This window comes from Pipistrellus hanaki, assembly GCF_964339955.1.
Source record: "Pipistrellus hanaki genome assembly, chromosome: 4".
NCBI lineage: Eukaryota > Metazoa > Chordata > Mammalia > Chiroptera > Vespertilionidae > Pipistrellus > Pipistrellus hanaki.
This window is the reverse complement of record NC_140506.1, coordinates 98,518,048-98,541,921: the sequence shown is the minus strand read 5'-3', so window position 1 is coordinate 98,541,921 and position 23,874 is coordinate 98,518,048. Positions and strand designations below refer to the sequence as shown.

The following is a 23,874-nucleotide window of genomic DNA, read 5'->3' as shown; positions in this document are numbered from 1 at the left end:
CTCATGATAAAATAGTATTACATTGAGAGAGTGTGTGTGTGTGTGTGTGTGTGTGTGTATATGTGTGGATTACATCTTCATCCATTGACACACACTTAGGTTATTTCCATATGTTGGCAATCATGAATAATGCTGTAATAAACATGGGAGTGCAGATATCTTTTTTGTTGTTGTTGTGTGTTTTTTTTAATTTTCACCCAAGGATATTTTCTCCCCACTGATTTTTAGAGAGAGAGGAAGGGAGGGACAGGGAGAGAGAGAGAGAAACATCCTTGTGAGAGAGCCACATTGATTGGTGCCTCCTGCATGCTCTCTGATTGGCTGGGGATGGAACCTGCAAACCTAGGTATGTGCCCTTCACTGGGAACCGGAGACCCTTTGGTGCAGGGGAATAAGGGTGGGGTGTGGGGGAGTGGAGCTCTAACTATTGAGCCATACAGGCCAGGGCTGAAGATAACTTTTTGACATCTGTTTTCATTTCTTTTGGATATATATCCAATAGTGAGTTTGCTGGGTCATTGGTAGTTGTCTCTTAAAATGTTTGAGGACTATTATATTGTTTTCCATAGTAAATGAACCAATTTACATTCCCACCAACCGTGCACAAGGCTTCCCTTTTGTTCCATGTCCTCTTGATCACTTCTGACCTTGTCTTCTTGATGATATCTGTTTTAAGAAGCGGCAATTCTATTTTCTACTGTATGTTCTTCCTCCTTTGGTTGCAGCCTTAGCCTGGTGTACTGTTTTATATTTGGTGTCTTATAGTTAACATTTGGTGTATGCTTATTGTTTGCATTTGTTAAGCACTTGGTCTGCATTACCTAATTTAATCTTTACAACAACCCTTTGAGGGAGATACAGTTTGAAACCGCTCTCATAAATGAGATGATGACTTTAGAGAAAATAAACAATTCACTAACAGCAGGCAGTGTAGTGGCGAATTAAGCCCACTTCTCTCTGTCATTGGAGTCAGAGCTGTGAACGGCATGCTATGCTAACGGGAAATGCTTGCTTTTAAATAGTACATTGGACTTATACTGGTCCTTAAAGAAGGAGAATGTGGGTGGAAGTAAGAGTGGACATTGTGTGTTCAGTGGTGGTGATGGGCTAGAGAGTTAGTCAAAGCAAAGAAGCAGGAATTGACATTTATTGGAGTGCCCAGTGCTGGGGAGCACAATACAAGCAGAACTGGTTTTTGTTCCCAGAGCTGCAATTAGTCTTATTTGGAAGAGTGAGATTAACATCTGAAATAATTAGAAAATGAGCATTGTTTAATTCGAGGTCAAGGGTGAGGTTTGTATGAATTGGAGAGTAACTAGTAATTAAGATAAACCTCAAAAGAGGAATAGAATCAAGGAGGGTATAATTTAGAAAACCGGATTTTGGGTCAGCCGTAACATTGCCTTGTACCATACAACTCACTTAGCCTTTCTGAATCTTAGTTTCTTTAAGTGTCAAATGGGAATAACATCAGTACGTTTCAGAGTTATAGGTTCAAAATGGATAATATTTCAGAGCATTTTGTAAACTATAGAATGCTTCTATTATTATGGGGTTACTTTCTGATCTCACCAATTTTCCTCAACCTGAGCTTTTTATTTTAAAACTAGAGGCCCAGTGCGTGATTGACATCTTGTGAGGAGGCGCCTCGAGAGGGGCCAGGACCCGTGCCTGACCCACAGAGCGCCGGCTGCCACGTTGTGTCCGCCCGGGTGGGGGTAGGCGCTCCTGTGCTTTGTCTCCGCTCCAGCCCAAAGCCCCAGCCCCAGTCCCAGTCCCAGCCCCAGTCTCCCCGCAGGCACTGGGGCTGGCCGCTGGGGCTGGGGGCGGCACGCAGACCCCTCCTCCCTATCTACATGTGCAGCTCCTCCTGAGGGTCATGATGCCTGGCGAATTAGCATATTCCCTGTTTATATATATGTATATAGATAGTTTGGGTCATAGAGAAATTTTGTAAGAATAGAACAAAGAATTCCTGAACATCCTTCATCTCTATTCCTCAACTATTAACACTTAACCACATCTGCTTTTTCATTCTCTCATTAGAAAGGTTTTTTAAAATTAATTTTAGAGAGGGAAAGGGAGAAGAATAGAGACACAGAAAACATCAATCAGTCAGTTGCCCCCTGCATTGAGCCAAAGCTGAGTAACACTGGCCAGGCTATTCTTGTACATTTTGCCAATTAAAATTAGTAAATAAAAGTGGTATATCATTATAGCTTTAATTTGCCTAGATAAGAAAGAAAACCTAGCAAGTTAATTTAAAAATTGAATTAGGTTTATACTAGCAAACACAAGTTCGGGTCAATAGTAGTAAATCTATTGATACAATCTTATATAATAAAAGCCTAATATGCTAAGTGTTCAGTCATCTGTTCAACCAATCAAAGCTTTATATGCTAATGATATGCTAAGGACACTCAACCACTTGCTATGAGGTGCACTGACCACCAGGGGCAGATGCTCTGACCGGTAGGTTAGCTTGCTGCTAGGGTCTGGCCAATCTGGACTGAGCAAGACAGGCTGGACCCATACTGGTGCCCTGTCACGGTCCCTCCCCGGCTGGCCAACCTCCTGTGTCCTTCCCCAACCCTGATCGTGCACTGGTGCACCCTCTCACAATCCAGGACCCCTCCAGGGATGTTGGAGAGCCAATTTCAGCTCAATCCTGCAGGCCAGGCTGAGGAATCCCACTTGTACACAAAATCGTGCACCAGGTCTCTAGTTAATTATATCAGCAATCTTAAGTCAAAAACTATATGACTGCTATGATTTATACAGTGAGATCTCCTTTCCTCTGGTTCCCATTACCTCTTTGCTTCTGCTCCCTCTGCCACAATCACTCAATCACTGTGAATACATATCCTTTCTTTTTACACAAATGGTAGCATGCTGTGGACTCTGTCATGCACCTTGCATTTTTTTTTTTTAAAGGACATTTTTGCCATTTCTGATAGCTTTCTAGATACCTTCTATTTCTCTCATTTAAAAATGAACTATTTGTATTCCTCAAATGTGGGACCTCACAGCTTATCTGTTCACTAGTTGTGGTCTAGTTGTTTCTCCCACACCACTCCCCCACAAACATTCACAAAAATAAAAGTACTGGAATTGCTGTGTTAAAGACTACCAGTGCCTTCTCCGTCTTGTCAAAACCAGTGGCTGTTTAGTCTTTGTCTTTGATTCTTTTGCTGTTCTTGCCCCTGATCACACCCTACCATGCCTCTTGGAACTTGAATACTTTGTACATTCCATTGTGTGTTCTTGTAAAAATGGAAGGAAATAAGAAAAGGACTGTGGAGGTGCAGTCTGGGGAAGATCTTAATGCATCTAAAGGAAATGGACTTATTCTCTGTGGCTCCTGAAAAGAGTGAATACTTTGCTTGGGAGGGGAAAGGAAAGACCATGGCATTTTTTTTATATTTAAATTTTTATTGATACTGTTGCAGATGCCCCTGACACCCCCCACCCCCACCACCCTGCCTTGCCAAACTATCACCCCTACTCTTACCACACTGTCATCTTTGTCCATGGGGTATGCAAATACTTTAAATAAACCATTCACCTTCCTTCATCCAGTCCCCAACCCCTCTCTTCTCTGACATTTATCAGTCTGTTCCATGTATCCATGCTAGTTCTATCTTGTTCGTCAGTTTATTTTGTTCATTAGATTCCACATATTAATGAGATCATATGGAATTTGTCTTTCTCTGACTGGCTTATTTAGCTTAGCACAGTACTCTCCAGGTCCCTCCATGCTGTCATAAAAAGGTAAGAAGAGCTGGTTTTCTCTTTTATGACCGTGTAGTATTCCATTGTGTAAATGTACCATAGCTTTTGTTGTTGTTGATCTTCACTTGAGGATATTTTTCCATTGTGAGGGATGGAGGGATCCACGGAGGAAGGGAAACTGGTAGCCTCCTGCATGCACTCTGACCAGGGGTGGAGAGTGAACCCACAACCCAAGTATGTGCCCTTGACCAGGAATCAAACCCTCGACCCTTCAATGTGCAGACGTATGCTACAGCCACTGGGCAATACTGGCCAAGGCTACCACAGCTTTTTTATCCATTCGTCTATTGGTGGACACTTGGGCTGTTTCCAGATCATGGATATTATAAACAATGCTGCTATGATCATAGAGGTGCATATGTTCTTTCTGATTGGTGTTTGAGGATTCTTAAGCTATATACCACAATTGGGATCACTGGGTCAAAAGACCGTTCCATTTTTAACTCCATACCATTTTCCACAGTGGCTGCACCAGTCTGCATTCCCACCAGCAGTGCATGAGGGTTCCCTTTTCTCCTCATCCTCACTAGCACTTGTTTGTTGATAGTAGCCATTCTGACAGGTGTGAGGTGATACCTCATTGTAGTTTTAATTTGCATCTCTCTGATGATTAGTGACATTGAGCACGTTTTCATATGTCTCTTGGCCTGTTGTGCGTCCTCTTTGAAGAAGTGTCTGTTCAGGTCCTTTGCTCATTTTTTAAATCGGATTGTTTGTCTTGTGTTGAGTTGTATTAGTTTCTTTTATATTTTAGAGATTATTTATCAGATGAATCACTGAGGAATATGTTCTCCCATACAGTGGGTTTCCTTTTCAGTTTGTTGGTTTCTTTTGCTGTGCAGAAGCTTTTTATTCTGTAGTTCCCTTTGCTTATTTTCTCCTTAGTCCATTGCCCTTGGATACATATTGGCAAAAGTATTGCTCCTGAGAGATGTCTGGGATTTACTGCCTATGTTTTCTTCTAGGATCTCTATGGTTATGTGACTTACATTTAAGTCTTTTATACATTTTAAGTTTATTCTTGTATATGATGTAAGTTGGTGTTCTGGTTTCTTTTCTTTTCTTTCTTTTTCTTTTTCTTTTTTTCTTTTTTTTGCATGTACCTGTCCAATTTTTCTAGCCCCATTTATTGCATAGACTGTTTTTACTCCATTGTATGATCTTGCCTCCTTTGTCAAATATTAATTGACCATAAAGGTGTGGGTTGATTTCTGGGCTTTCTGTTGTATTCCATTGATCTATCGATATGCCTGTTTTTGTGCCAGTACTAGGCTGTTTTTATTACAGTGGCCTTGTTAGTATATTTTGATATCTGGTATTGTGACCCCTCCAACTTTTTTCTTTTCAAGATTGCTGAGACAGCCGAAACCGGTTTGGCTCAGTAGATAGAGCGTCGGCCTATGGACTGAAGGGTCCCTGGTTCAATTCCGGTCAAGGGCATATACCTTGGTTGCGGGCATATCCCCAGTAGGGGGTGTGGAAGAGGCAGCTGATCGATGATTTTCTCTCATTGACGTTTCTAGCTCTTTATCCCTTTCCCTTCCTCTCTGTGAAAAATCAACAAAATATTAAAAAAAAAAAAAAAAAGATTGCTGAGACAATTTTTGAGGTCATTTTTGGAGTCATTTTTGTTCCATATAAATTTGGGGGATATTTGTTCTAAATCAGTGAAGCATACCATTGTTATTTTAATAGGAATTGTGTTGAATCTGTTGATTGCTTTGGATAGAATGATATTTTAATGATGCTAATTTTACCAATCTATTAACATGGTATATAGTCTTCAATTTGTTTATATCTTCCTCTGTTTCTTTTTCAACGTCTTAAATTTTTCTGAGTATAGGTCTTTTACCTCCTTGGTTAAGTTTATTCCTAGGTACCTTATTATTATTAAATTTTTATGCAATATTAAATGGTAGTGTTTTCTTAGTTTCTTTTTCTGCGAGTTTGTTATTGGTGTATAAAAATAACATCCATTTCTAGATATTAATTTTGTATCCTGCTACTTCGCTGAATTCATTTATTAAATTTGTTAGTTTTTTGTTGGAGTCTTTAGGGTTTTCTATGTACAGTATCATGTCATTTAGGAATAATAACAGTTTTACTTCCTCCTTTCCAATTTGAATGCCTTTTATTTCTTTTTGTCTGATTGCTGTGACTAGGACTTCCAGTACTATGTTGAATAAGAGTGGTGAAAGTGGACATCCCTGTCTTATGATCTTAAATGAAATGCTTTTAGTTTGTGCCCATTGAGCATGAATGATATTGGCTGTAAGTTTTTCATATATGGCCTTGATTATATTGAGGTATGATCTCTCTATGCCCACCTTAATGAGAGTTTTTGTTACAAGCTGGTGGTGGATTTTATCAAATTGCTGTTTCTGCATCTATTAATATGATCATGTAATTTTTATCTTTCATGTTGTTTATGTGATGCATCACACTTATTGATTTGCAAATATTGTACCAACTTTGTGTCCCTAGAATGAATCTCACTTGGTCTTAGTGTATGCTTTTTTTGCTAATATTTATATCTGACTTGCTAATACTTTGCTGAGAATTTTAGCATCTGTGTTCATCAGGGATATTGGCCTGTAATTTTCTTTTTTTGTAGTGTCTTTATCTGCATTTGGAATTAGGATAATGCTGGCCTTGCAAAAAGCATTTGGAAGTCTTCCCTCCTCTTGAATGTTTTGAAATAATTTGAGGACAGGTTTTAGTTGTCTTTGAATGTTTGGTAAAACTTGCCTATAAATCCATCTAGTGCAAAACTTTTAATTGCTGTGAATTTTTTATTATTGCTTCAGTTTCATTGTTATCAGCCTATTCAGGTTTTCTGATTCCTCCTGATTGTGTTTTGGGAGATTTTTTGTGTCTAGGAATTTGTCATTTCGCCCCGGTTGTCCAATTCATTGGAATGTAGTTGTTTATAGTATTTTCTTACAATCCTTTGTATTTCTGTGATGTCAGTTATTTGCATCTTTTATTTCTGATTTTATTTATCTTTTTAAAGAACCAACTCTTGGTTTAATTAATATTTTGCATTGCCTTTTTTTTTAGACTCTGTCATTTAATTCTTCTCTGATCCTTATTATTTTCTTCCTTCTGCTTTTCTTGTTTTCCTTCTAGTTCTTTTGGGTGTAGGGTAGATTATTTGAGTTGTTCTTGCTTTTTGAGGTGGGCCTATAATGCTAAGACCTACTTTTGCAAAATTTTGTGTCCTATTTATTTGGGGCTGTTGTTTGTTTTTATTTATTTATTTATTTCTAAGTAATTTTTTATTTCTTCCTTGATCTCCTTGATAACCCATTTGTTTTTTTAATAATAATAAGCTGTTTAGCCTCCATGTGAGTTTCTCAGTTTTTTTAATTGTGGTTGATTTCTAGTTTCATGCCATTGTGATCTGAGAAAATGCTGATATGATTTCAATCTTCTTGAATTTATGGAGACTTAGTTTTTGCTCTAACATGTGGTCTGTCTTTAGGAATGTTCCATGTGCACTTGAGACGAATGTATAATTGCTGCTTTGGGGTAAAATGTTCTTTAAATATCAATTAAATCCATCTTATTCACTGTGTCATTTAAAGTCCCTGTTTCCTCAATTTTTTGTCTGGGATATCTATCCAATGGTGATAACGAGATGTTACAAGGCCCCTACTATGCCTGTGTTGCTGCTGGTCTCTTCCTTAAAGTCCACTAAATGTTATATATATAAATATAAATATAAATATAAATATAAATATAAATATAAATATAAATATAAATATAAATATAAATATAAATATATATATATATATATATATATATATATATATATATATATATTTAGGTGCTCCTATATTGGGTGCATATATGTTTATCAGGTTTATGTCCTCTTTTTGGATTGATCCCTTTAATATTATGTAGTGTCCTCCTTTGTCTCTTTTATGGCATTTGTTTTGAAGTCTATTTTGCCAGATTTGAGTATTGCTACCCCAGCTTTTTATTTTTATTTTTCATTTACATGGAATATTTTTTTCATCTCTTCAGTTTCAGTCTGTGTGGGTCTTTTGTTATGAGACATGTCTATTTTAGACAGCAAATATATGGGTCATGTTTTTTTATCCATTCAGCTACACTATGTCTTTTGATTGGAGCATTTAGTCCATTTACATTTCAGGTTATTATTGATAACCTGTTTCCCCGAAAATAAGACAGTGTCTTATATTAATTTTTGCTCCAAAAGATGCACTAAGTCTTATTTTCAGGAGATGTCTTATTTTTCCATGAAGAAGAATATGGTACACATTTATTGTTAAGTGAAAATAAAGGAAATTTATTACCTGTATACGGTACGGTAGTATGGTAGTTGTCAACACAAACCAGACAAACTGTGAATCCTACAGTATCAAGAATTTACTCATTTATTCAATGACAATCATGTCATCATCTTCTGGAACATCATCATAACAATCCAATTCCTGAATTTCCTGGTGAATTTCTTGTGACTCCATTTCTTTCAGAATCAGTGGACCAAATCTCTTGTTTAGCCTGGGGGGGCCTTATTTTCGGGGGGATGCCTTATATTTCACTCAGAAAGAAACCTGTAAGTAGGTCTTATTTTCGGAGGATGTCTTATTTTTGGGGAAACATGGTAGGTACTTATTGCCATTTTATCTTTTATACTTATATTTCTTCATCTTCTTAAAGCATCCTCTTTATCAGTACTTGCAATGTTGGTTTAGTGGTAATAAGATATACTCCTTTAGCCTTTTTTTGTCCAGGAAGCTCTTCATTTCGCCTTCAATTTTAAATGACAGCAAATTTGGATAGAGTAGTCTTGGGTTCAGGGCCTTGCTTTTCATTACTTTGAATACTTCATGATAACCTCTTCTGGCCGGAAATGTTTCTGTTGAGAAATCAGCTGGCATTCTAATGGGTACTCCCTTATAGGTAACTTTCTCCCTCTTGCTGCCTTTAAGATGATCTCTGTGTCTTTAATGTTTGTCATTTTAATTATGATGTGTCTTGGAGTAGGTCTCTTTAGGTTCACTCTTGATTGCAACTCTTTGTGCTTACTTTACTTGTGACTTCCTTTACCAGCTTAAGGAAGTTACCATTATTTCTTCCAATAGGTTCTCTACTACTTGCTAACTTTCTTCTTCTGATACTCCTATCATGCAGATATTGTTGTTTCATGGTGTCCCAATGTTTCCTTAAACTATTCTCTTGCTTTTAAATTCCATTTGCTGCTCTAATTGGGTGTGGGTTTTTTTCCCTGCCTTGTCTTCCAAATTGGTGATTTGATCCTCTGTTTCATCCAGCCTACTTTAATTCCATCTAGCATATTCTTGACATCATTTCTGACCTGTTTCTTACTCATGGTTTCTTTGTCTCTTTTCATGCTGATAAAGTTCCTTGTAATTCTCACTAAGTTCCTTGAGCATCCTTATAGTCATTACTCTGACCTCTATGACTGATATGTTGCTTGCCTCCATTTCAGTTAGAGTTTTCTGGAGAGTTCTTTTATCTGCGGGGGCGGGGGGGGCGTGTTTCTTTGTCTTCCCATGTTAGCTGTCTCTTTGTGTTTGTTTCTTTGTATTAGATAGAAAAGCTATGATAACCTTATGTAATAAGTGTCCTGTGGGACCCAGAGGTGCACTGTCTTAAGTCTCCTAAGCTGGATGCTCTTGAGTTATTTGGGCTCTTCTGTTGTAACTGGGTCTTGATTGTGTTGTCCTGTTCTTGGATGGGATTTCCCTCAGACTGTCTGACTGTGAGATTCAACCCTGACCATGTTGTGTGAGCTAATGTACAGATACTGACAGAACAAAACAAGAGACAAAACAAAAGCATGCAAGAGGTTCCAACAATAGCAGCAAAAACAACCACAAAAGAAAAGAGTTAGGAAAGAGAAAAGAGGACACAAATAGGAGAGACGGGGGGGGGGGGGGGGGGGGGGGAAGAACATTGAAGGGAAAAAGTGGGGGGAAGAATACGAAAGGAGTGAAAAATAAGAATAACGAATAGGAAAAGGAATAGAGTAAAGAGAAGAGAAGGAAAAATTATGAAAAGGATAAAAGAGAAAGGAGAATGAAAATTAAAAGGAATAAATAGAAGGAAGACAAAAAAGTAGAGTAAGAAGAGGAAAGATAAAAATAAAAGATTAAAAAAAGAGAATAATAAAGCAATAAAAAAGAAAAAAATGAAAGTAATGAAAAAGAGAAAAAGCAAAGTGGAGTTCAGCAGAGGTTAGTGCCTGCTGCGATCTCCCTTTGGATACTGCTCTTATATTTATTGAGGCTGTTCTGCATGCCAGTTCTGGGCTTCCTGGGAGGTGCTTTGGTGCTAGCCACTCTTGGGAACCTGTGTGAAGCTTCAAGTGACCCACAGTTTGTGGCTGCCTCCAAAGGGCTTGGCTGCGCATGGGAGGGTCCAAGCTGCACTCCAAGACTGGCTTTTTAGCAGCATGGGGTCCAGGATAGATCATGAGTTTGAGAACCAGATTTGAATCCTGGCCCCTCCCTGTACTGGATATATGACTTTGGACAAGTCACATAATCTTTTTGAGGTTCAAAAAAATGTTTTTGTGTATAAAAGGGAAATATATTTACTTATCATTTTTTAAAGTAATAAATGAGAAAATATACATAAAGTTCCAACATAGTCTCTAACACTTTAATCACTGAGAGTTTTCTCATTATCAGGTCCAGAATTTGCATATTTGAGGTATCCTGCTTTTAATCTTCAGGGGATGAATGAATACTGGCTGGAATCTTATCTTTGTGAAGTAAATATGATGGATCACTTAGACCTATCAGGTCCATCAACATTACTTCTTTTAGTAGATACCTTAAAATGGAAGAGCCATATGTCTTAAATGAATCTCTACTAGCATTTAAATCCTGAAAGCTGAAGTGGTTGGGCATAGGTGGAATTGTATATAATAAAAGATTAATATGCAAATCGACCGAACGGTGGAACAGCTGGTCACTATGATGTGCATTAACCACCAGGGGGCTGATGCTCAATGCAGGAGCTGCCCCCTGGTGGTCAGTGTGCTCCCACAGGGGGAGCGCTGCTCAGCCAGAAGCCGTGAACCAGCTGGCGAGTGCAGCAGTGGTGGCAGGAGCCTCCCACCTCCACAGCAGCACTAAGGATGCCCAATTGCCATCAGTTGGACATCCCCCAAGGTCTCCTGGACTGCAAGAAGGCACACGCTGCACTGATGGCCCTCCTCCCCCGAGTGCACGGATTTCATGCACCAGGCCTCTAATATATATATTTCCACTTGGCTTTCTGAAGGAAATGTAGGAAACGTGGTTAGTTGGCCTTGAAAAACAGAATTTTTATCTCTGTGCTTACTACTATAGTAGCAGTTGATATTATAGTATTTCCTTGAGAGGATATATGGTACTTCTTTTAAATACTACAGAGACCATTTTTGGCCAGGAAAATATTTGTTTAGCCTCATCAAAAAGCTTTGAAAATGAAGTTTGAGAGGGGAGAAAATGTTCCGGATAGATAGTAAGTAGCATCCTATGGAGTAAAATTGGTGGCACAGAGATTAGAGAGGCGTGTGCCTCTGACTCCCGGAGCACGGCGAACAGATGACGATTCCTGACCTTTTCCACATAAAAAGGCTCAGAGGAATCTTGAGAAAAGTAGAATAGATGCAGTTTTTTTGGGTGCCACTGAGAATTGGTGAGAAGAGTTCATTCGAATGTTTATTAGAGGCACTATGTTAAGTAACCATTTCTCATTTACTCTATAAAAATGTTATGAAGTAGATAATGTACAGCACTTACCCCGAGTTTTAATACAGAAACTGTGACTGAAGACAGTTAAGTATTTAGAGCTAGTAATGAACTTTTGATGGGTAACAGGACAGTGATATAATTGAGTTACGTTGTTTTCTAACGTACTCTTCCTCTCATATGCTATCGCTGACTTAATCCTTAATTTTCCAGGAGGGCAGAGAGAGTGAGCGCACTCTCACTACCTCCCTCACACAGAATTTGGGAGTGAGTGAGTCATGGTTACAGTTGGCACCAATATATTTTGCTACTCTGTTAGCCACATGACAGTTCTGCTCTGGACAAAGGACAACGAAATATAACAAGTAGTCATCCCCTTCCTCCAGCTTCTGATTTTAGCAATAATTCTTCATTGTACTAAATGATCATTAGCCATACGTGGTGTCACTCATTTAGTTGTTCATTGTCTACCTGCATCTCCACTGTCTACTCCATCAGCACAGCCATCTTGAGTTTTGTGTAATCTCACTTCAGGTCAACCACAGCGCCCCTCTAGTTTCTTATGTACTTGCCAATCTCTCTCGTTTTATTTTCTAGTTTCATCCCTTGGATCTCCCCTTGTATGCCATCTATTCATAATGTCCCTTCTGGAAAGCTTCCTCAAGGCAGAGTTTAGGTACTTTCTCTTTGTGTGTTGATTTTTTTCAAGTATCTGATGATTTTTAGTTGTCTGTTGATATTACGAGTGAAGGTTTAGGTACTACACCAGGGGTGGAGAACGTTCAGCCAAACAGAAGTATTCCATAAGGCCCAGAAATCATTTGGTCTGGCCCTGCCTAGGCATTAGGGGTGAGTTAATTAAATGTTTTTACTAAATCTAGCAGGCTAATTTTTACATTGATAATTTTGCATGGTTCATGAATGATGTTTAAATATCCAAATGGCTCTTGGTAGGAAAAAGATTCCCCACCTCTGTGCAGACTGTATGCGTTAGTGTAGGTTACTGGAGTGTGTTCCTCTTAACTTGGGTTAACTTTTATTACCCAGTAGCATCCGCCCTCAAACCAGAGGGCTGATGCTGAGCTCCAGGTGTGGTAGGCAGGCTTCACTTTAGGGTGTGAGGGAGGGGGGTGGCAGTAGTTTCCAATAAGAAGGTTTCGTTTCTTCTTTCTTTCTTTCTTTCTTTCTTTCTTTCTTTCTTTCTTTCTTTCTTTCTTTCTTTTTTTTTTTTAATTTGTAAGCACCTTTTCGTTGCCAGATCTTTACTCAGTGAAGTCTTCATTTAGTATGTTCAAAATGGAAGATTCAGAGTCTCTAGAAAGGGTTTCTTTGGTTTTGGGCTGGATTCCATTGCAGCTACACCTTTAGCCAAGCAGGCATGGGAATGAAAGTGCTGGGAGGAGTGGATCCCAGCCTTTTGAATCCTTAGGCACTTCTGCTCCATTCCAGTTTCTGCTCTTCCAGCTCCGACCTTGGGGCCTCTCGAGAGTGCCACCAGAGGATGGCACATACCTTCATTTAGGACTTGCATGTTTATTCTTGGGTTGGGCTACTTTTGCTTTTGTTTGTTTCTCAGCTCTGAATAGATTTCTTACCTTTTTTCTCCTATCACTTCAGTAAGGTAAATGGAAAGGAAGAGGCAAGCACATGTGCCTCATCTATCATTTTGAAATGCTGAGCCAGAGGTTCTTTTGACAAGTTTGAGTATTTGTGATTTTAAGAACTGAAACAAGCTTATTTAATGAATGTATTATTGTTTCACAAGTATTTATAGAATAGTTTGGAATGCTTATAGAATGTGAAGTTATTGTAATGTTGAAATACATCATCTATGTATGACTAATTTGTATTTTTAAAACAGTTATACAGCTTTTTAGAGCAAGGACAGCCATAGATACCCCAAATACCTAGGCAGGAGAGGATTGTGGTGCAGTTCCAGGCATTGCCATTAGCTAGTCGTAATTTATAACTGGGGCCAGAAACAAGGTAACTCTGGCTCATTTGATGTTTACATTCTTGAATTGTTTCTCATGTAACATTTGCTAATTTTAGGCCATCTTCCTTGATGTAATCTCTCTCTCTCTCTCTCTCTCTCTCTCTCTCTCTCTCTCTCTCTTTCCCTCTCTCCCTCTCTCCCTCTCTCTCTCTCTCTCTCTCTCTCTCTCTCTCTCTCTCTCTCTCTCCCCCTCTCCACCCCCCCCCCCGTCTCTCTCTCTCCATCTCTCTATATATATGTATGTATATATCTCTGTGTGTGTGTGTATATATATATGTGTGTGTGTCCCCTTGGGAGTTCGACTGGAAGACCGGGAGTTCGATTGCTCACTATGACATGCGCTGGCCACCAAGGGGTGGTGTGGAGCGAAGGAAGGCCCTGGCCAGCAGCCAGAAGGCCCTGATGGGCCTTGATCACTGGCTAGGCCTAGGGACCCTACCTGTGCACGAATTTTGTGCACCGGGCCTCTAGTGTTAAGATAAAAAACCTCTACTACATGTGGTTTACTAAAAAAAAGGACTGGTGGCCCTATAGTTAGATTTAGGTTGCAATTTGTGTTTATTTTAGTGAATGATAAAAGAATAATTTGCCATGTCTGTACTTCTAATAGAGTGAAAATGAATCTGTATGCAACATTATTTTTATTTCTTAATACGTTTTGGGAAAGTTAATTGCGACTGTATGGTTCAGGGATTTAGTGCAAGAAGAAGAACAGTTGATGGAAGAAAAGAAAAAGAAAAAAGACGACAAGAAAAAGAAGGAAGCTGCTCAAAAGAAGGTAGTATATGTATAAACTTTATATTAAGCAGTTTAAACAAATTTAAATATAAAATTATTTTTATTGATTTTTTTAAAGCATTTAATTTAATGTTTTAACTTCAGTGGAGTTTCGTTTTAACCTTTAATGTCTTTGACTCTGCATGTATAGTAACTTGCCAATGCATACAATTTAACATATAGTTATTTAATCTTGCCAATAGTTTTTTTCAAAGGTAAGTGCTTTATAAGGTTTTTATCCTCCTATTAGCTGTTGCTAGGTTTTCATAGTCCATCATTTTGTAAGTGAGAAGAGCATGGAATTGGTAGCTGCATAGAGGGGGTTTGAAAGCTGGCTCTCCCATATAGCATGCAGGACAATATGGCCTTAAACTTTATTTAGCCCCTCTGGGCTTCAAGTTTTCTTAAGTTTTGTGAAATGAGAAATTAAATGAGATAGTGTAATACATACACAATTGAAAATAAAATAATACATGAATATGATAATAAGGGAAACATTAATGCACATAATAGGAAATAAAGTACCGATTTATTTTTTACTTTTTATTTATTACCTGGACTGATTTTTTAAATTTGCAGTTTATATTATGATATTTTAGATAAATCTAAGATAATTTGCTGCAAAAGCTCTCTAGCCAATACATCATCAGAAACTAATCAAAGCAATACAAATTACAAAAAATAAAAGATTATATTCATAATTATAAAAACTTTTACGAATTAATACTTTAGACTTATGACAGTTAACTGAGCTGGCTCTCGTTTACAGTATTAAGGTTACACAAGGCCCTTAACAAGTTCTGAAAGACTCAGTGAAATTGCTATTACATTTTTGTGTTCTAATGAAAAATTATGACTTTTTTTTATATATGCATAACTCTTGTGCCAGGCACTGTGCTAGGAACGGATATATACTAATAGCAACATATCTCCACATTAAAAAAATATTTTATTAAAAAAATATTTTATTGATTTCAGAGAGGAAGGGAGAGCGGGAGGGATAGAAACATTAATGATGAGAGAGAATCATGGATCAATCTACTGCCTCTTGCACACCCCCCACTGGGAATCAAGCCCATAACCTGGACATGTGCCCTGGCTGGGAATCGAACTGTGTGACCTCCTGGTTCATAGGTTGATGGTCAACCACAGAGCCATACCAACCATATCTTTACATTATTTAATAGGGAAAAACATAGGATACAATACTATGGCAGATAGGGAACTGTTGAAGCATGGAGAGAAAGAGCTTAACTGAGCCTGAAACAGGGCAGGGGGCAGGGGATTTTTTTGGAATAGAAATTAGCCAAGCCAAGAAGGAGCAGAATACAAAAGGATTCCAAGCAGACTAAGTTCAGAAGAAAGCGTCCATAGTCTCCTTTAAGCTATGGGTTTAAATGGGGAGGGAGCCAAGGGTAGAAATGTCAGGTGAGGAAACGAGGGGTGGGAGGGTGGTGGTAGCTCTCAGCTCTTTAGGGGTTTGGGCCTTTGAGTCTACCTTGGCAGATTGTAGAATTGAATTGGAAAGGGTCGAAACTAGAAGCTGAGATACTGGTGAAGGGACTATTAAAAGAAATCCACAGAAATTTTTGAAAGGATATGAAGGGCAAGGAGCCTAGATTGACTCTTAGGTTCCAGATTGAGTGGCTAAGTACATTTTGGGAGCAGTTAGCCATGTTAGACACACAGAACTGGTCATCTAGGAACGTTGATGAGCTGTGGGAATTTAACTCGTTTATATCAATTAGCCTATGGTGAATTGGTTTCACTTTACTGCTTTCCCTGAAGTTCCCAGAACCTGTCCAGGACATTAAGTGAGGATTTACTGTAGCCGGGGAAGGGCCATGGAGGAGGATAAGGTTGGGATGATAGGTGACTCCTATCATTGGCCTTTGGTTGCTCTCAGGAGTGACTATTGTCATAGTTAAGGTTTGGAATGGGTTTCTAGTTCAGGTGTCCCTGCTTTTTGAAAGTTCATGTTATACCACTTTGCTTTTGTGAAGACCTACATTTAGTAGTATAGAGTTTTGGCCTTGAATTTGATGATGCCAGAGGCCCCTGCCAGAGACCTGTGATATAGGATGGTCTTTGCAATCTGATGAGTCTTTGCTCAGGGTTTGTTGTGTCCTTTCTAAGTAAGATTGGGGGAAGATTTTTCAGACTCTTTTCGATGGTGTGAAAGCCATTTACTTAATGAAAAGAACTTGCAAGAAACAATAGATGTGTTGAGGAAGATTTATTGATTGATGTTGAATCACTAGTTTAGCAAGCACCTGAGATCCCTGCTTCTAAGGAATCTTAAGATTTAGCTGGTAAGTCAGGATGTATGTGAAATGGTTAGAAAAGAGGCCTGAGGTATTATATAATAAGCATGTTTATTTGTCTATTCACTCACTTCAGTGAGGAAATTCTAAGGAATTTTCACTGGAATTTCTTTGTATGTTGTGTTTGTAAAATATGTAATGTGAGTATAGTTTTTAAGTTGTAACATACAAATTATGGCTCTAGTTGTTAAAGCGTCCATTTTTTCATATCCAGTCTGTAAATCACCTATGTCTTTAACACGTAAATGATGATTTTTGTGCCATTTTGCTTCTTACCAGATCTGAAGTAATAGCTTTCATCCCTGCCTCACTGTATGGTTCTAGTCTCCCATCTCAGCCAAGTCCTGCTAGAACCGTCAGCAGAGGCTTCATACGGGGAGTGTTTCCTTCTTCGGCACTGGTAGGGCATTGACAGTCATACCTTGTCACTGAACACAGTGTAGGAAAGGCGAGGACCTCTCCTGTTCAGTTTAGTAGGCTAGCCTGCCACTATAGTGAGGCTTTCTCAAATTCCAAATAACCAGCTTACAACTGAATTCAAATACAACCTGTTGGTGAAGTGAGGACAGCTGGTATTTCTATAGGCTGTTACTAAGTAAATAGAAAAAAAACAAAGCAAAACAAAAATCCTCAAAGGGGTACACTTAAAGCCCATATGAAAGATTGTGAGTCATAGGAGTTTCTGGACAAGTTTCTTCGAGCTTGTCGTTGTAGGAGTAAGCAGGTGTACCCAGGTAAGTGTCAGACATCTACATAAGCCAGGTAGGCGGGCCCATTATATAAATGTTGGAATTCACTAAAGGAAAAGCAGTTTGCCTATTTCTTGCAATCTGTGTACACTTAAAAAAAAAATTTTATTTTGTATTTCATTTCTGAAAAAGACTTCAGATACTATATGTTCTAATCCATTCTTTATATATAAGGAACTCAGGCATTAAAATTAGTTAAGTGGCTGCCATGGTTTCATCAGGGTGATAAAAATAGGGATGCAATTGAAATCTTCTACTTGCTCAGCTGGTGCTTTTCCAGAACTAGGTACCATGGCTTTATTCTTCAATACAGAACCTTCTTACACGTTTTGCCTTATTTTCACGATCTAAAGGTAAACTTTAAAGCTGGAAATAATATATTACAGTCATTTTTATAAGGCATTTAAAAGGTCTTTATGCCACAGATACAGAAAACAAAGTTTCTAGTAGCCATTATAGTCATTTAAAGAAAATTAACTTCAGACCACAGGTTATATTTTTAAATAAAATAACAGATAACACAACTCCTTATATAAATAATCAGACACCAACAAGGCTCACTACAGTGTTTTTATTATGATGGGTTTTCTTATTTTGTCTATTATATAAATAGAAATTTATTTAAATTCCTCCTTAAAGAAAAATTACACGACTTTTATTATGTTCCAGCCCCAGTACATCATTATGAGTAGAGATAACTTTGTTTAAAAAAATTTTTTTTTCCAAAAGCCTATTTCACATCTAAGAAGTATGGCTATTTACTTATCTTCTGATTCTAAGACTTAGGAAATAAGTTGGCATAACATTGAAAATATAGTTCCTATACTTAAAAAGGGGAAACAACTGTAACAATAAGTTGTTACCTTATATTTATACCCGGGTACTGTTTTAGGAGAAATTTCTAGAAGGAATCTTAAATATGCTGCAAGGAGGAAAAGGAGGTTGAGAAATGGGTTAATTATAGAAGGGATAACTTTTGTATAATCTTTACTTTAAGTTTGTAATTGTAGTTCCTAGAAAACATTTTATTGTTGAGGGCTGGAAGGATGCAACAATACAAATTGGGATCTTATTTTAAAAAGGCGAAAGATTTATGCGATCTGAAGAGAAACCAGAGTATGGGATCTTATTTTAATTGAGACAGTTTTGTTACTATATTAAAAGCTGAAGGGACTTTTATAGGCTTTATGGATTCAAATGAATATAAATGAGACTTGATTCTCTTTTAAAATTTCAGTGTTTATTTTCATGTCTCCCAAAGACTATTTTGTTTGAGACTGGGGATCATATTCAGCAGTGTAAGTAGCAGGGTGGTTTTGTTTTGTTTCTTTTTTCAGTAAGCTAGGTTAAGCATTTCACTCATCTAGGGCATCCCCTTACGGTCCTGCCTCTTATTTTAGCTTCCTACAGTCAGATGCTGCATAATGATGCACTGACTGCATATACAACAGTGGTCCCATAAGATTACACCGGAGCTGAAAATTCCTATCTCCTAGTGACGTGGTTGTAGCATGGTACAGTGCACAAAAGCACTGTAGCATGTGGTATAGGTTCGTAGTCTAGAAGCTGTGGGGGTATAGAACATGTCATCCCTAAATATGTCTCTTTGGCATTAGGATTATTTTAGGCTGGTTTATTTTAAGAAACAGCAGATGTGGGAGAAATTCTGAAAACCAACTGAAGTTACAGACATCTGCATTGTAAGGGAAATCTACATTTGCCGGGGTGTGTGTCTCCCTGCCTGTATGAGGAAGAGGGGATGACCTCATCTCTAGAAACTCTTATCAATGGAGAAGATAATGACAAACCTACATAACCACCTTACCCTGGTTACTGTGCAATTCCTGGGACCTTCCTTCATCACTGACTCCCTCCAACCCCAGCATCTTCCATGTTTACTGAAGATGGTATTTAAGGTGGTGGGTCCAGTTATTTTGATGAGACCTAGTTTTCCTGGATATTCTCCCATGAATCCAGGAGGTATATGTGCCATTAAACTATTTTGCTTTTCTTCTATTAATTTGTCATTTATTACAGATGTCTCAGTTAAGAACCCAGAGGGTAGAGGAAAAGTTACTTTTCGTCTTCTGCAAAGCAGTAGGTTATACCATACAGCCTAGGTGTGCAGTAAGCTATTCCTTCTAGGTTAGTGTAAATGCCTTTGTGATCACACATCTCAGAATGGAGCCCCATTGTTAAGCGGCACCTGACTATTCCCTTTTTCCTTTTTTTTCTTTTTGGACTCATTTTAGTTCAGCAGTCCTCGGTTCTAAACTGGGGAAATTATAGAAAAGTTCCCTTACAAAAAATTATCTTATTTAAAACAAGTGAATTGAACTGTTATTTCCTTATTCTAATACCTGGCATTGTTAAGACATTGTAGATGACTAGAAAGAAAAAAGCAAGACATTGGGGACTGGGAGTCAGGTTATTTGCAAATATGAGAGAAAGGACTGGTAGCAGTGGCTGCTGATAATCTTTTAAGTGCCAGACACTGCCTAAGCACTATATTTGAGTTAAATCATTTTACCCTCATACCACAAAAATCGGTTCCATTTTCTCCTCGTCAGTTAGGAGTGCTTGGACTCCATGACTTAGATTTCTTCACTTATATTAATCAGTGCTCTGATGGGCACACACCTTCAGGTGTCTCTGTTGCTATTCTCTATAGATGACAGGCAGCGGAATGAGATTGGTCATTGTTCAGAAGCAACATGGAGCTGTTCCAAAGGATTGCAGACGAGGTGTCCTTTATGTTGTAAGGTCTAGAGGAGCAGCACTGTATATCTAGGATTTAGTAATGTGGTCATGGTTCTATGTCCTGTAACTTAGTTTTCTTTGAAAGTAAATTATGGAAGAGTTAAAAAAAGATTTTCAACTTGTAAAATACTTTTATGCTAAATTATTGGCTTTAGAAAGCTATGTATGTTATTGTTTGATGTGACACTTCGATACTTCAAGGCGTTTATACACCGAGTTCTCTCTAATAAGACTGTTTTACTACTGCTAGATTTTTAAAACAGTTTCTCCAGAAATAAATTAAGTGTTCATGCTTATTGGCTCATCTTTTGCCATTGTCTTTCCATCAATTTTTTAAAAATATTTGATCCATATATAGTAAAAGATGGGCCTCCATTATTTAACATATCACTAATGCTCTAAAACTTGGTAAAGCACGTCAAAACCTGGACTGATTCTGGTTCTCCGGGGAGAAAGATAATGTTTGGTGTGTCTTCAATATTAAGGTAATTGCCATATAGTTCTTTACCATATAACTCTATAATGATATGGTTAAAAATTGGTATTTTTGTTAATAGTAATTTTATATGACAAAGCAAATGTGAATTATCAAATCAAACCCATGGCAGGCAGTTAAGAAATACTTAACTTGGAAGTAATTTCTGGTTATCCGTTACAGTTCAGTCTTTCCTTGATTTCCTGCCTGTCCTTGTAGCTTTTATTTTTAGGACTCCCATACAATTGGTCTTAATTTTTTTAAAAAAGTTGATTTTTGCTGTGGCCTCTGTGTATAATCAGTTCTCTCTTTTGAGCCACGGTAAGGAATCTGTATAGTGCCAGAGCCCCCTCCCTCTGTGTCACAGACAGGGGAAGTAGGGTTAGGGTTGGCATGGAAAGCAAGGCTCATGTCCATGTGAGTTTACCTTCTGAACATGGATATTTTAATGAATTGTCAGATATGTCAGAAGTGACATGTATTTGAAAATTTTTCCCAATCAAAAATACTCAAAAGATAACTATGTTTAACTGTAATAGCAGCTTAATTATTACTAATTTGCCTAAGTGTTATCTTCAACTTTTCTTTCAGAAAACTTAAGTTCATTTTTTATCATTTGAAAACAATTTTTTATGCCATTTAAACGTGCAGACCTAATTAGATGCATTAATGGAAAGGTGATGATTATATAAAAATCATTTAAAAATTAAGTGATAAATGCAGTCCCATTTTTTATTGTACATTGTCATAGTGTCTTCTCTGTGTTGCATCTACAGAAACATTTTTTAAAATTTTATTAATAAACATTGTATCAGAGACAATCGGGCACATCTCTGGGAAAAGCATGCTGTCTTTGCATATCTTTTCCAATGTATTTCACCTAAATGACAAATTCCTTATAAAAGTGTATATGTCTTATATAATAGTAATCTATTAACATTTTATCATAACAATCCATTTCTTTCAGTTTCATATTTACATTGTTTTTTATTTGTTTTTATTTTAGGCCACTGAACAAAAAATCAAAGGTACGTTTAAAGCTATTTTTATTCTTTTTTATTTTGTTTTTATTCACCTCTAGGGTGGGAGAGAGACACGAATGAAAGAATCAGAAGGGTGGGGGCAGACTTCTTCAGAGGCATCACCTGGGAGTTACCCTTTGGGTTTGTGTTTTATTGTGATGGCTATTCCACTTTTAGAATAAACTGCCTCAGGACTGTTTTACAGCTGTCTCTTCCTAACAAACTTCCTTGGTTTAGTATGTGAGCGCAGGTGCCTTTGCTTCTGTCTTCCATCAGAAGTCCTCTCTGGGGCTACCTCTAGGACACACCTCGTCCCGTTTGTTTCTTGTTCTCTGTATACACTGGGCCCCACTCCTTCCTGTAGCAGACCTGCCATCCACTCTGTGTTATCACTGAAGATAGGAGATTGCTACCCTTACTGTCATTTGTACCAGGCTGAACAGCTCCTGGTACAGAGCAGGCAAAAGACTTGAGGGAGGTAAGGTAACAAGATCTGACTTCCTCTCAGATCCTAAATCAGGAATTCTTCATCCTCCCAGGAGTTGATTTACTTGCTAATGAAATGTGTAGGGCTTTCAGATGCTGAACTTATTAAGCCTAAAGATTCTGAATTTTTACTTTGAGCTGTAGCAAAAGTATGATCTGTGCATTTGGTTGATAAACAATCAGTATTGCCTATTTTAATTTGAGGTCAGCATTGGTGAAGGTTGCATTTATTAGGTACAGTTGTAGAAGAGGAAACAAAAACTATTTTTAGCTTATATCTTATTGGAGAAAGTGGCAATAAAAGGGCATACCCAAACACGATATATGATATGATGTGATTTGGTTAAAGTAAAAATGTCTGAGTTGTCCTGGAGTCTAGAGGGGTAATAATTAGCTTAACACAGTGGATTAAGGAAGGCCTCCTTGAGGAAGACCTTGAGATTATGACTCTTAAAAGATAAAGGAGCCAGTCCAAAAAAAAAAAAAAAGGAATGAAAAGGCAGAGGGATCAGCATGATGAAGGCAAGAGATAGGCAACAATGTGATACTATGCATAGTGGTGGAATTTCTAGAACATTAAATACCCAGTGATAAGTGGACAGGTTGGAAGGCTTTCTCTGAAGAGAGAGGTAGGGGTCAGGTAAAAGAGAGCTTCATATCCTGTGTGTACCAAGATGGGACCTTTATAGGCAGCTAGGAGGCACTGGAGAGTTTAAGAGGAGTGGCATGGTTGGTGTTTTTTGTTCCATCTTTAAAGCTTTCAGTCATTGGTGGAGAGTGTTGGCTAAAAGATGGAGCTGAGAAAAAGAAAGGCACTCGGAGCAGAGGAGGCAGGTGGACAAGGGGATATTTAGGGAGTGATTATAGGGGTGTTGGGAAATGGCAGAATATAGGCCTGGAGATAGGCAGACAAGTGCTTATGCTGGCTAGAGAGTGGAGAGCCAGCAAAGGTTTCTGCATTTAGAGGTCATGGTCATAAGCTGTGCTGTAGGAACATCTCTTTGTCACTAGTGTTCAGCGTCACCAATAAAAGCAGTACCAGAGGGTAGAGAAGGTGTAGAAAAGGTAACGAAGATCTCAGCTGTGGTCTTGGCAGTCGGGGTGGAGGATGGATGACAGATTGTGAGGCATAAACAACAACTGGTGACATCAGAAGGCTTGAAGGTGATACGTGGCTTTGAACCTGGATGTCAGAACGTTGCAGGGATGTAGAATGATCCTGGGAGGAACAGTTGTCACATTACTTTAGTAGGAATGTGAGCAAATTTTCTTAAAACTCCACTTTCCTCACACCACTCGTAAGTTGTCCCTTGCTCTTTGCTTGAAGACCAGACTCCTCTGGTTGGCTCTCAAGGCCCTCTTTAATCTGACTTCCCATGGTCTGACCAACCTGCTTCCATCACTCCCTTACACTTTTCAGAGCAGTCTTCTCGGCCAAGGATGCCTTTTAGCCTTTCTAACGTCTCAGAGTTTATCTTTAAATCGATCGCCCCAACTGCCATTCGTTCCTCCTTTTCTGATTTCTTAGGATGCGATGCTGTGTCTTAACTTAGGGGCACTGGGTTACGTTCTCTCTTGGATTTTTGACTGGATATCCCATAGATACTTGTTTCTCCAACATAACCTTTCGGTACCTATTGTTTCATCCTTTCCAAATATGAGTCATCGTTTTAGATCCATACATCAAATATGAACAGGTTTGAATCTCCTGAGAATGTCAGGCTTCAGAATGCAGTATGTTGTTTTGCCTGTTCTTT

At 38.2% G+C, this 23,874-nt stretch overlaps 1 protein-coding gene across 5 annotated transcripts in view; it reads left to right on the top strand.

The window, feature by feature from the left end:
• The window catches only part of TNRC6A (trinucleotide repeat containing adaptor 6A), a 97,269-nt gene that overhangs the window by 11,968 nt on the left and 61,427 nt on the right, over positions 1-23,874 (top strand). For 4 of the 5 annotated variants that reach the window (XM_084882698.1, XM_084882696.1, XM_084882695.1 and 1 more), the window contains exons 3-4: positions 14,215-14,302; positions 21,616-21,637. The exons of the other annotated variant lie outside the window; for it this stretch is intronic. In XM_084882698.1, coding sequence (XP_084738824.1) covers positions 14,215-14,302; positions 21,616-21,637 — 110 coding nt within the window. The remainder of the gene's footprint in view (positions 1-14,214; positions 14,303-21,615; positions 21,638-23,874) is intronic. 5 annotated transcript variants of the gene reach the window in all.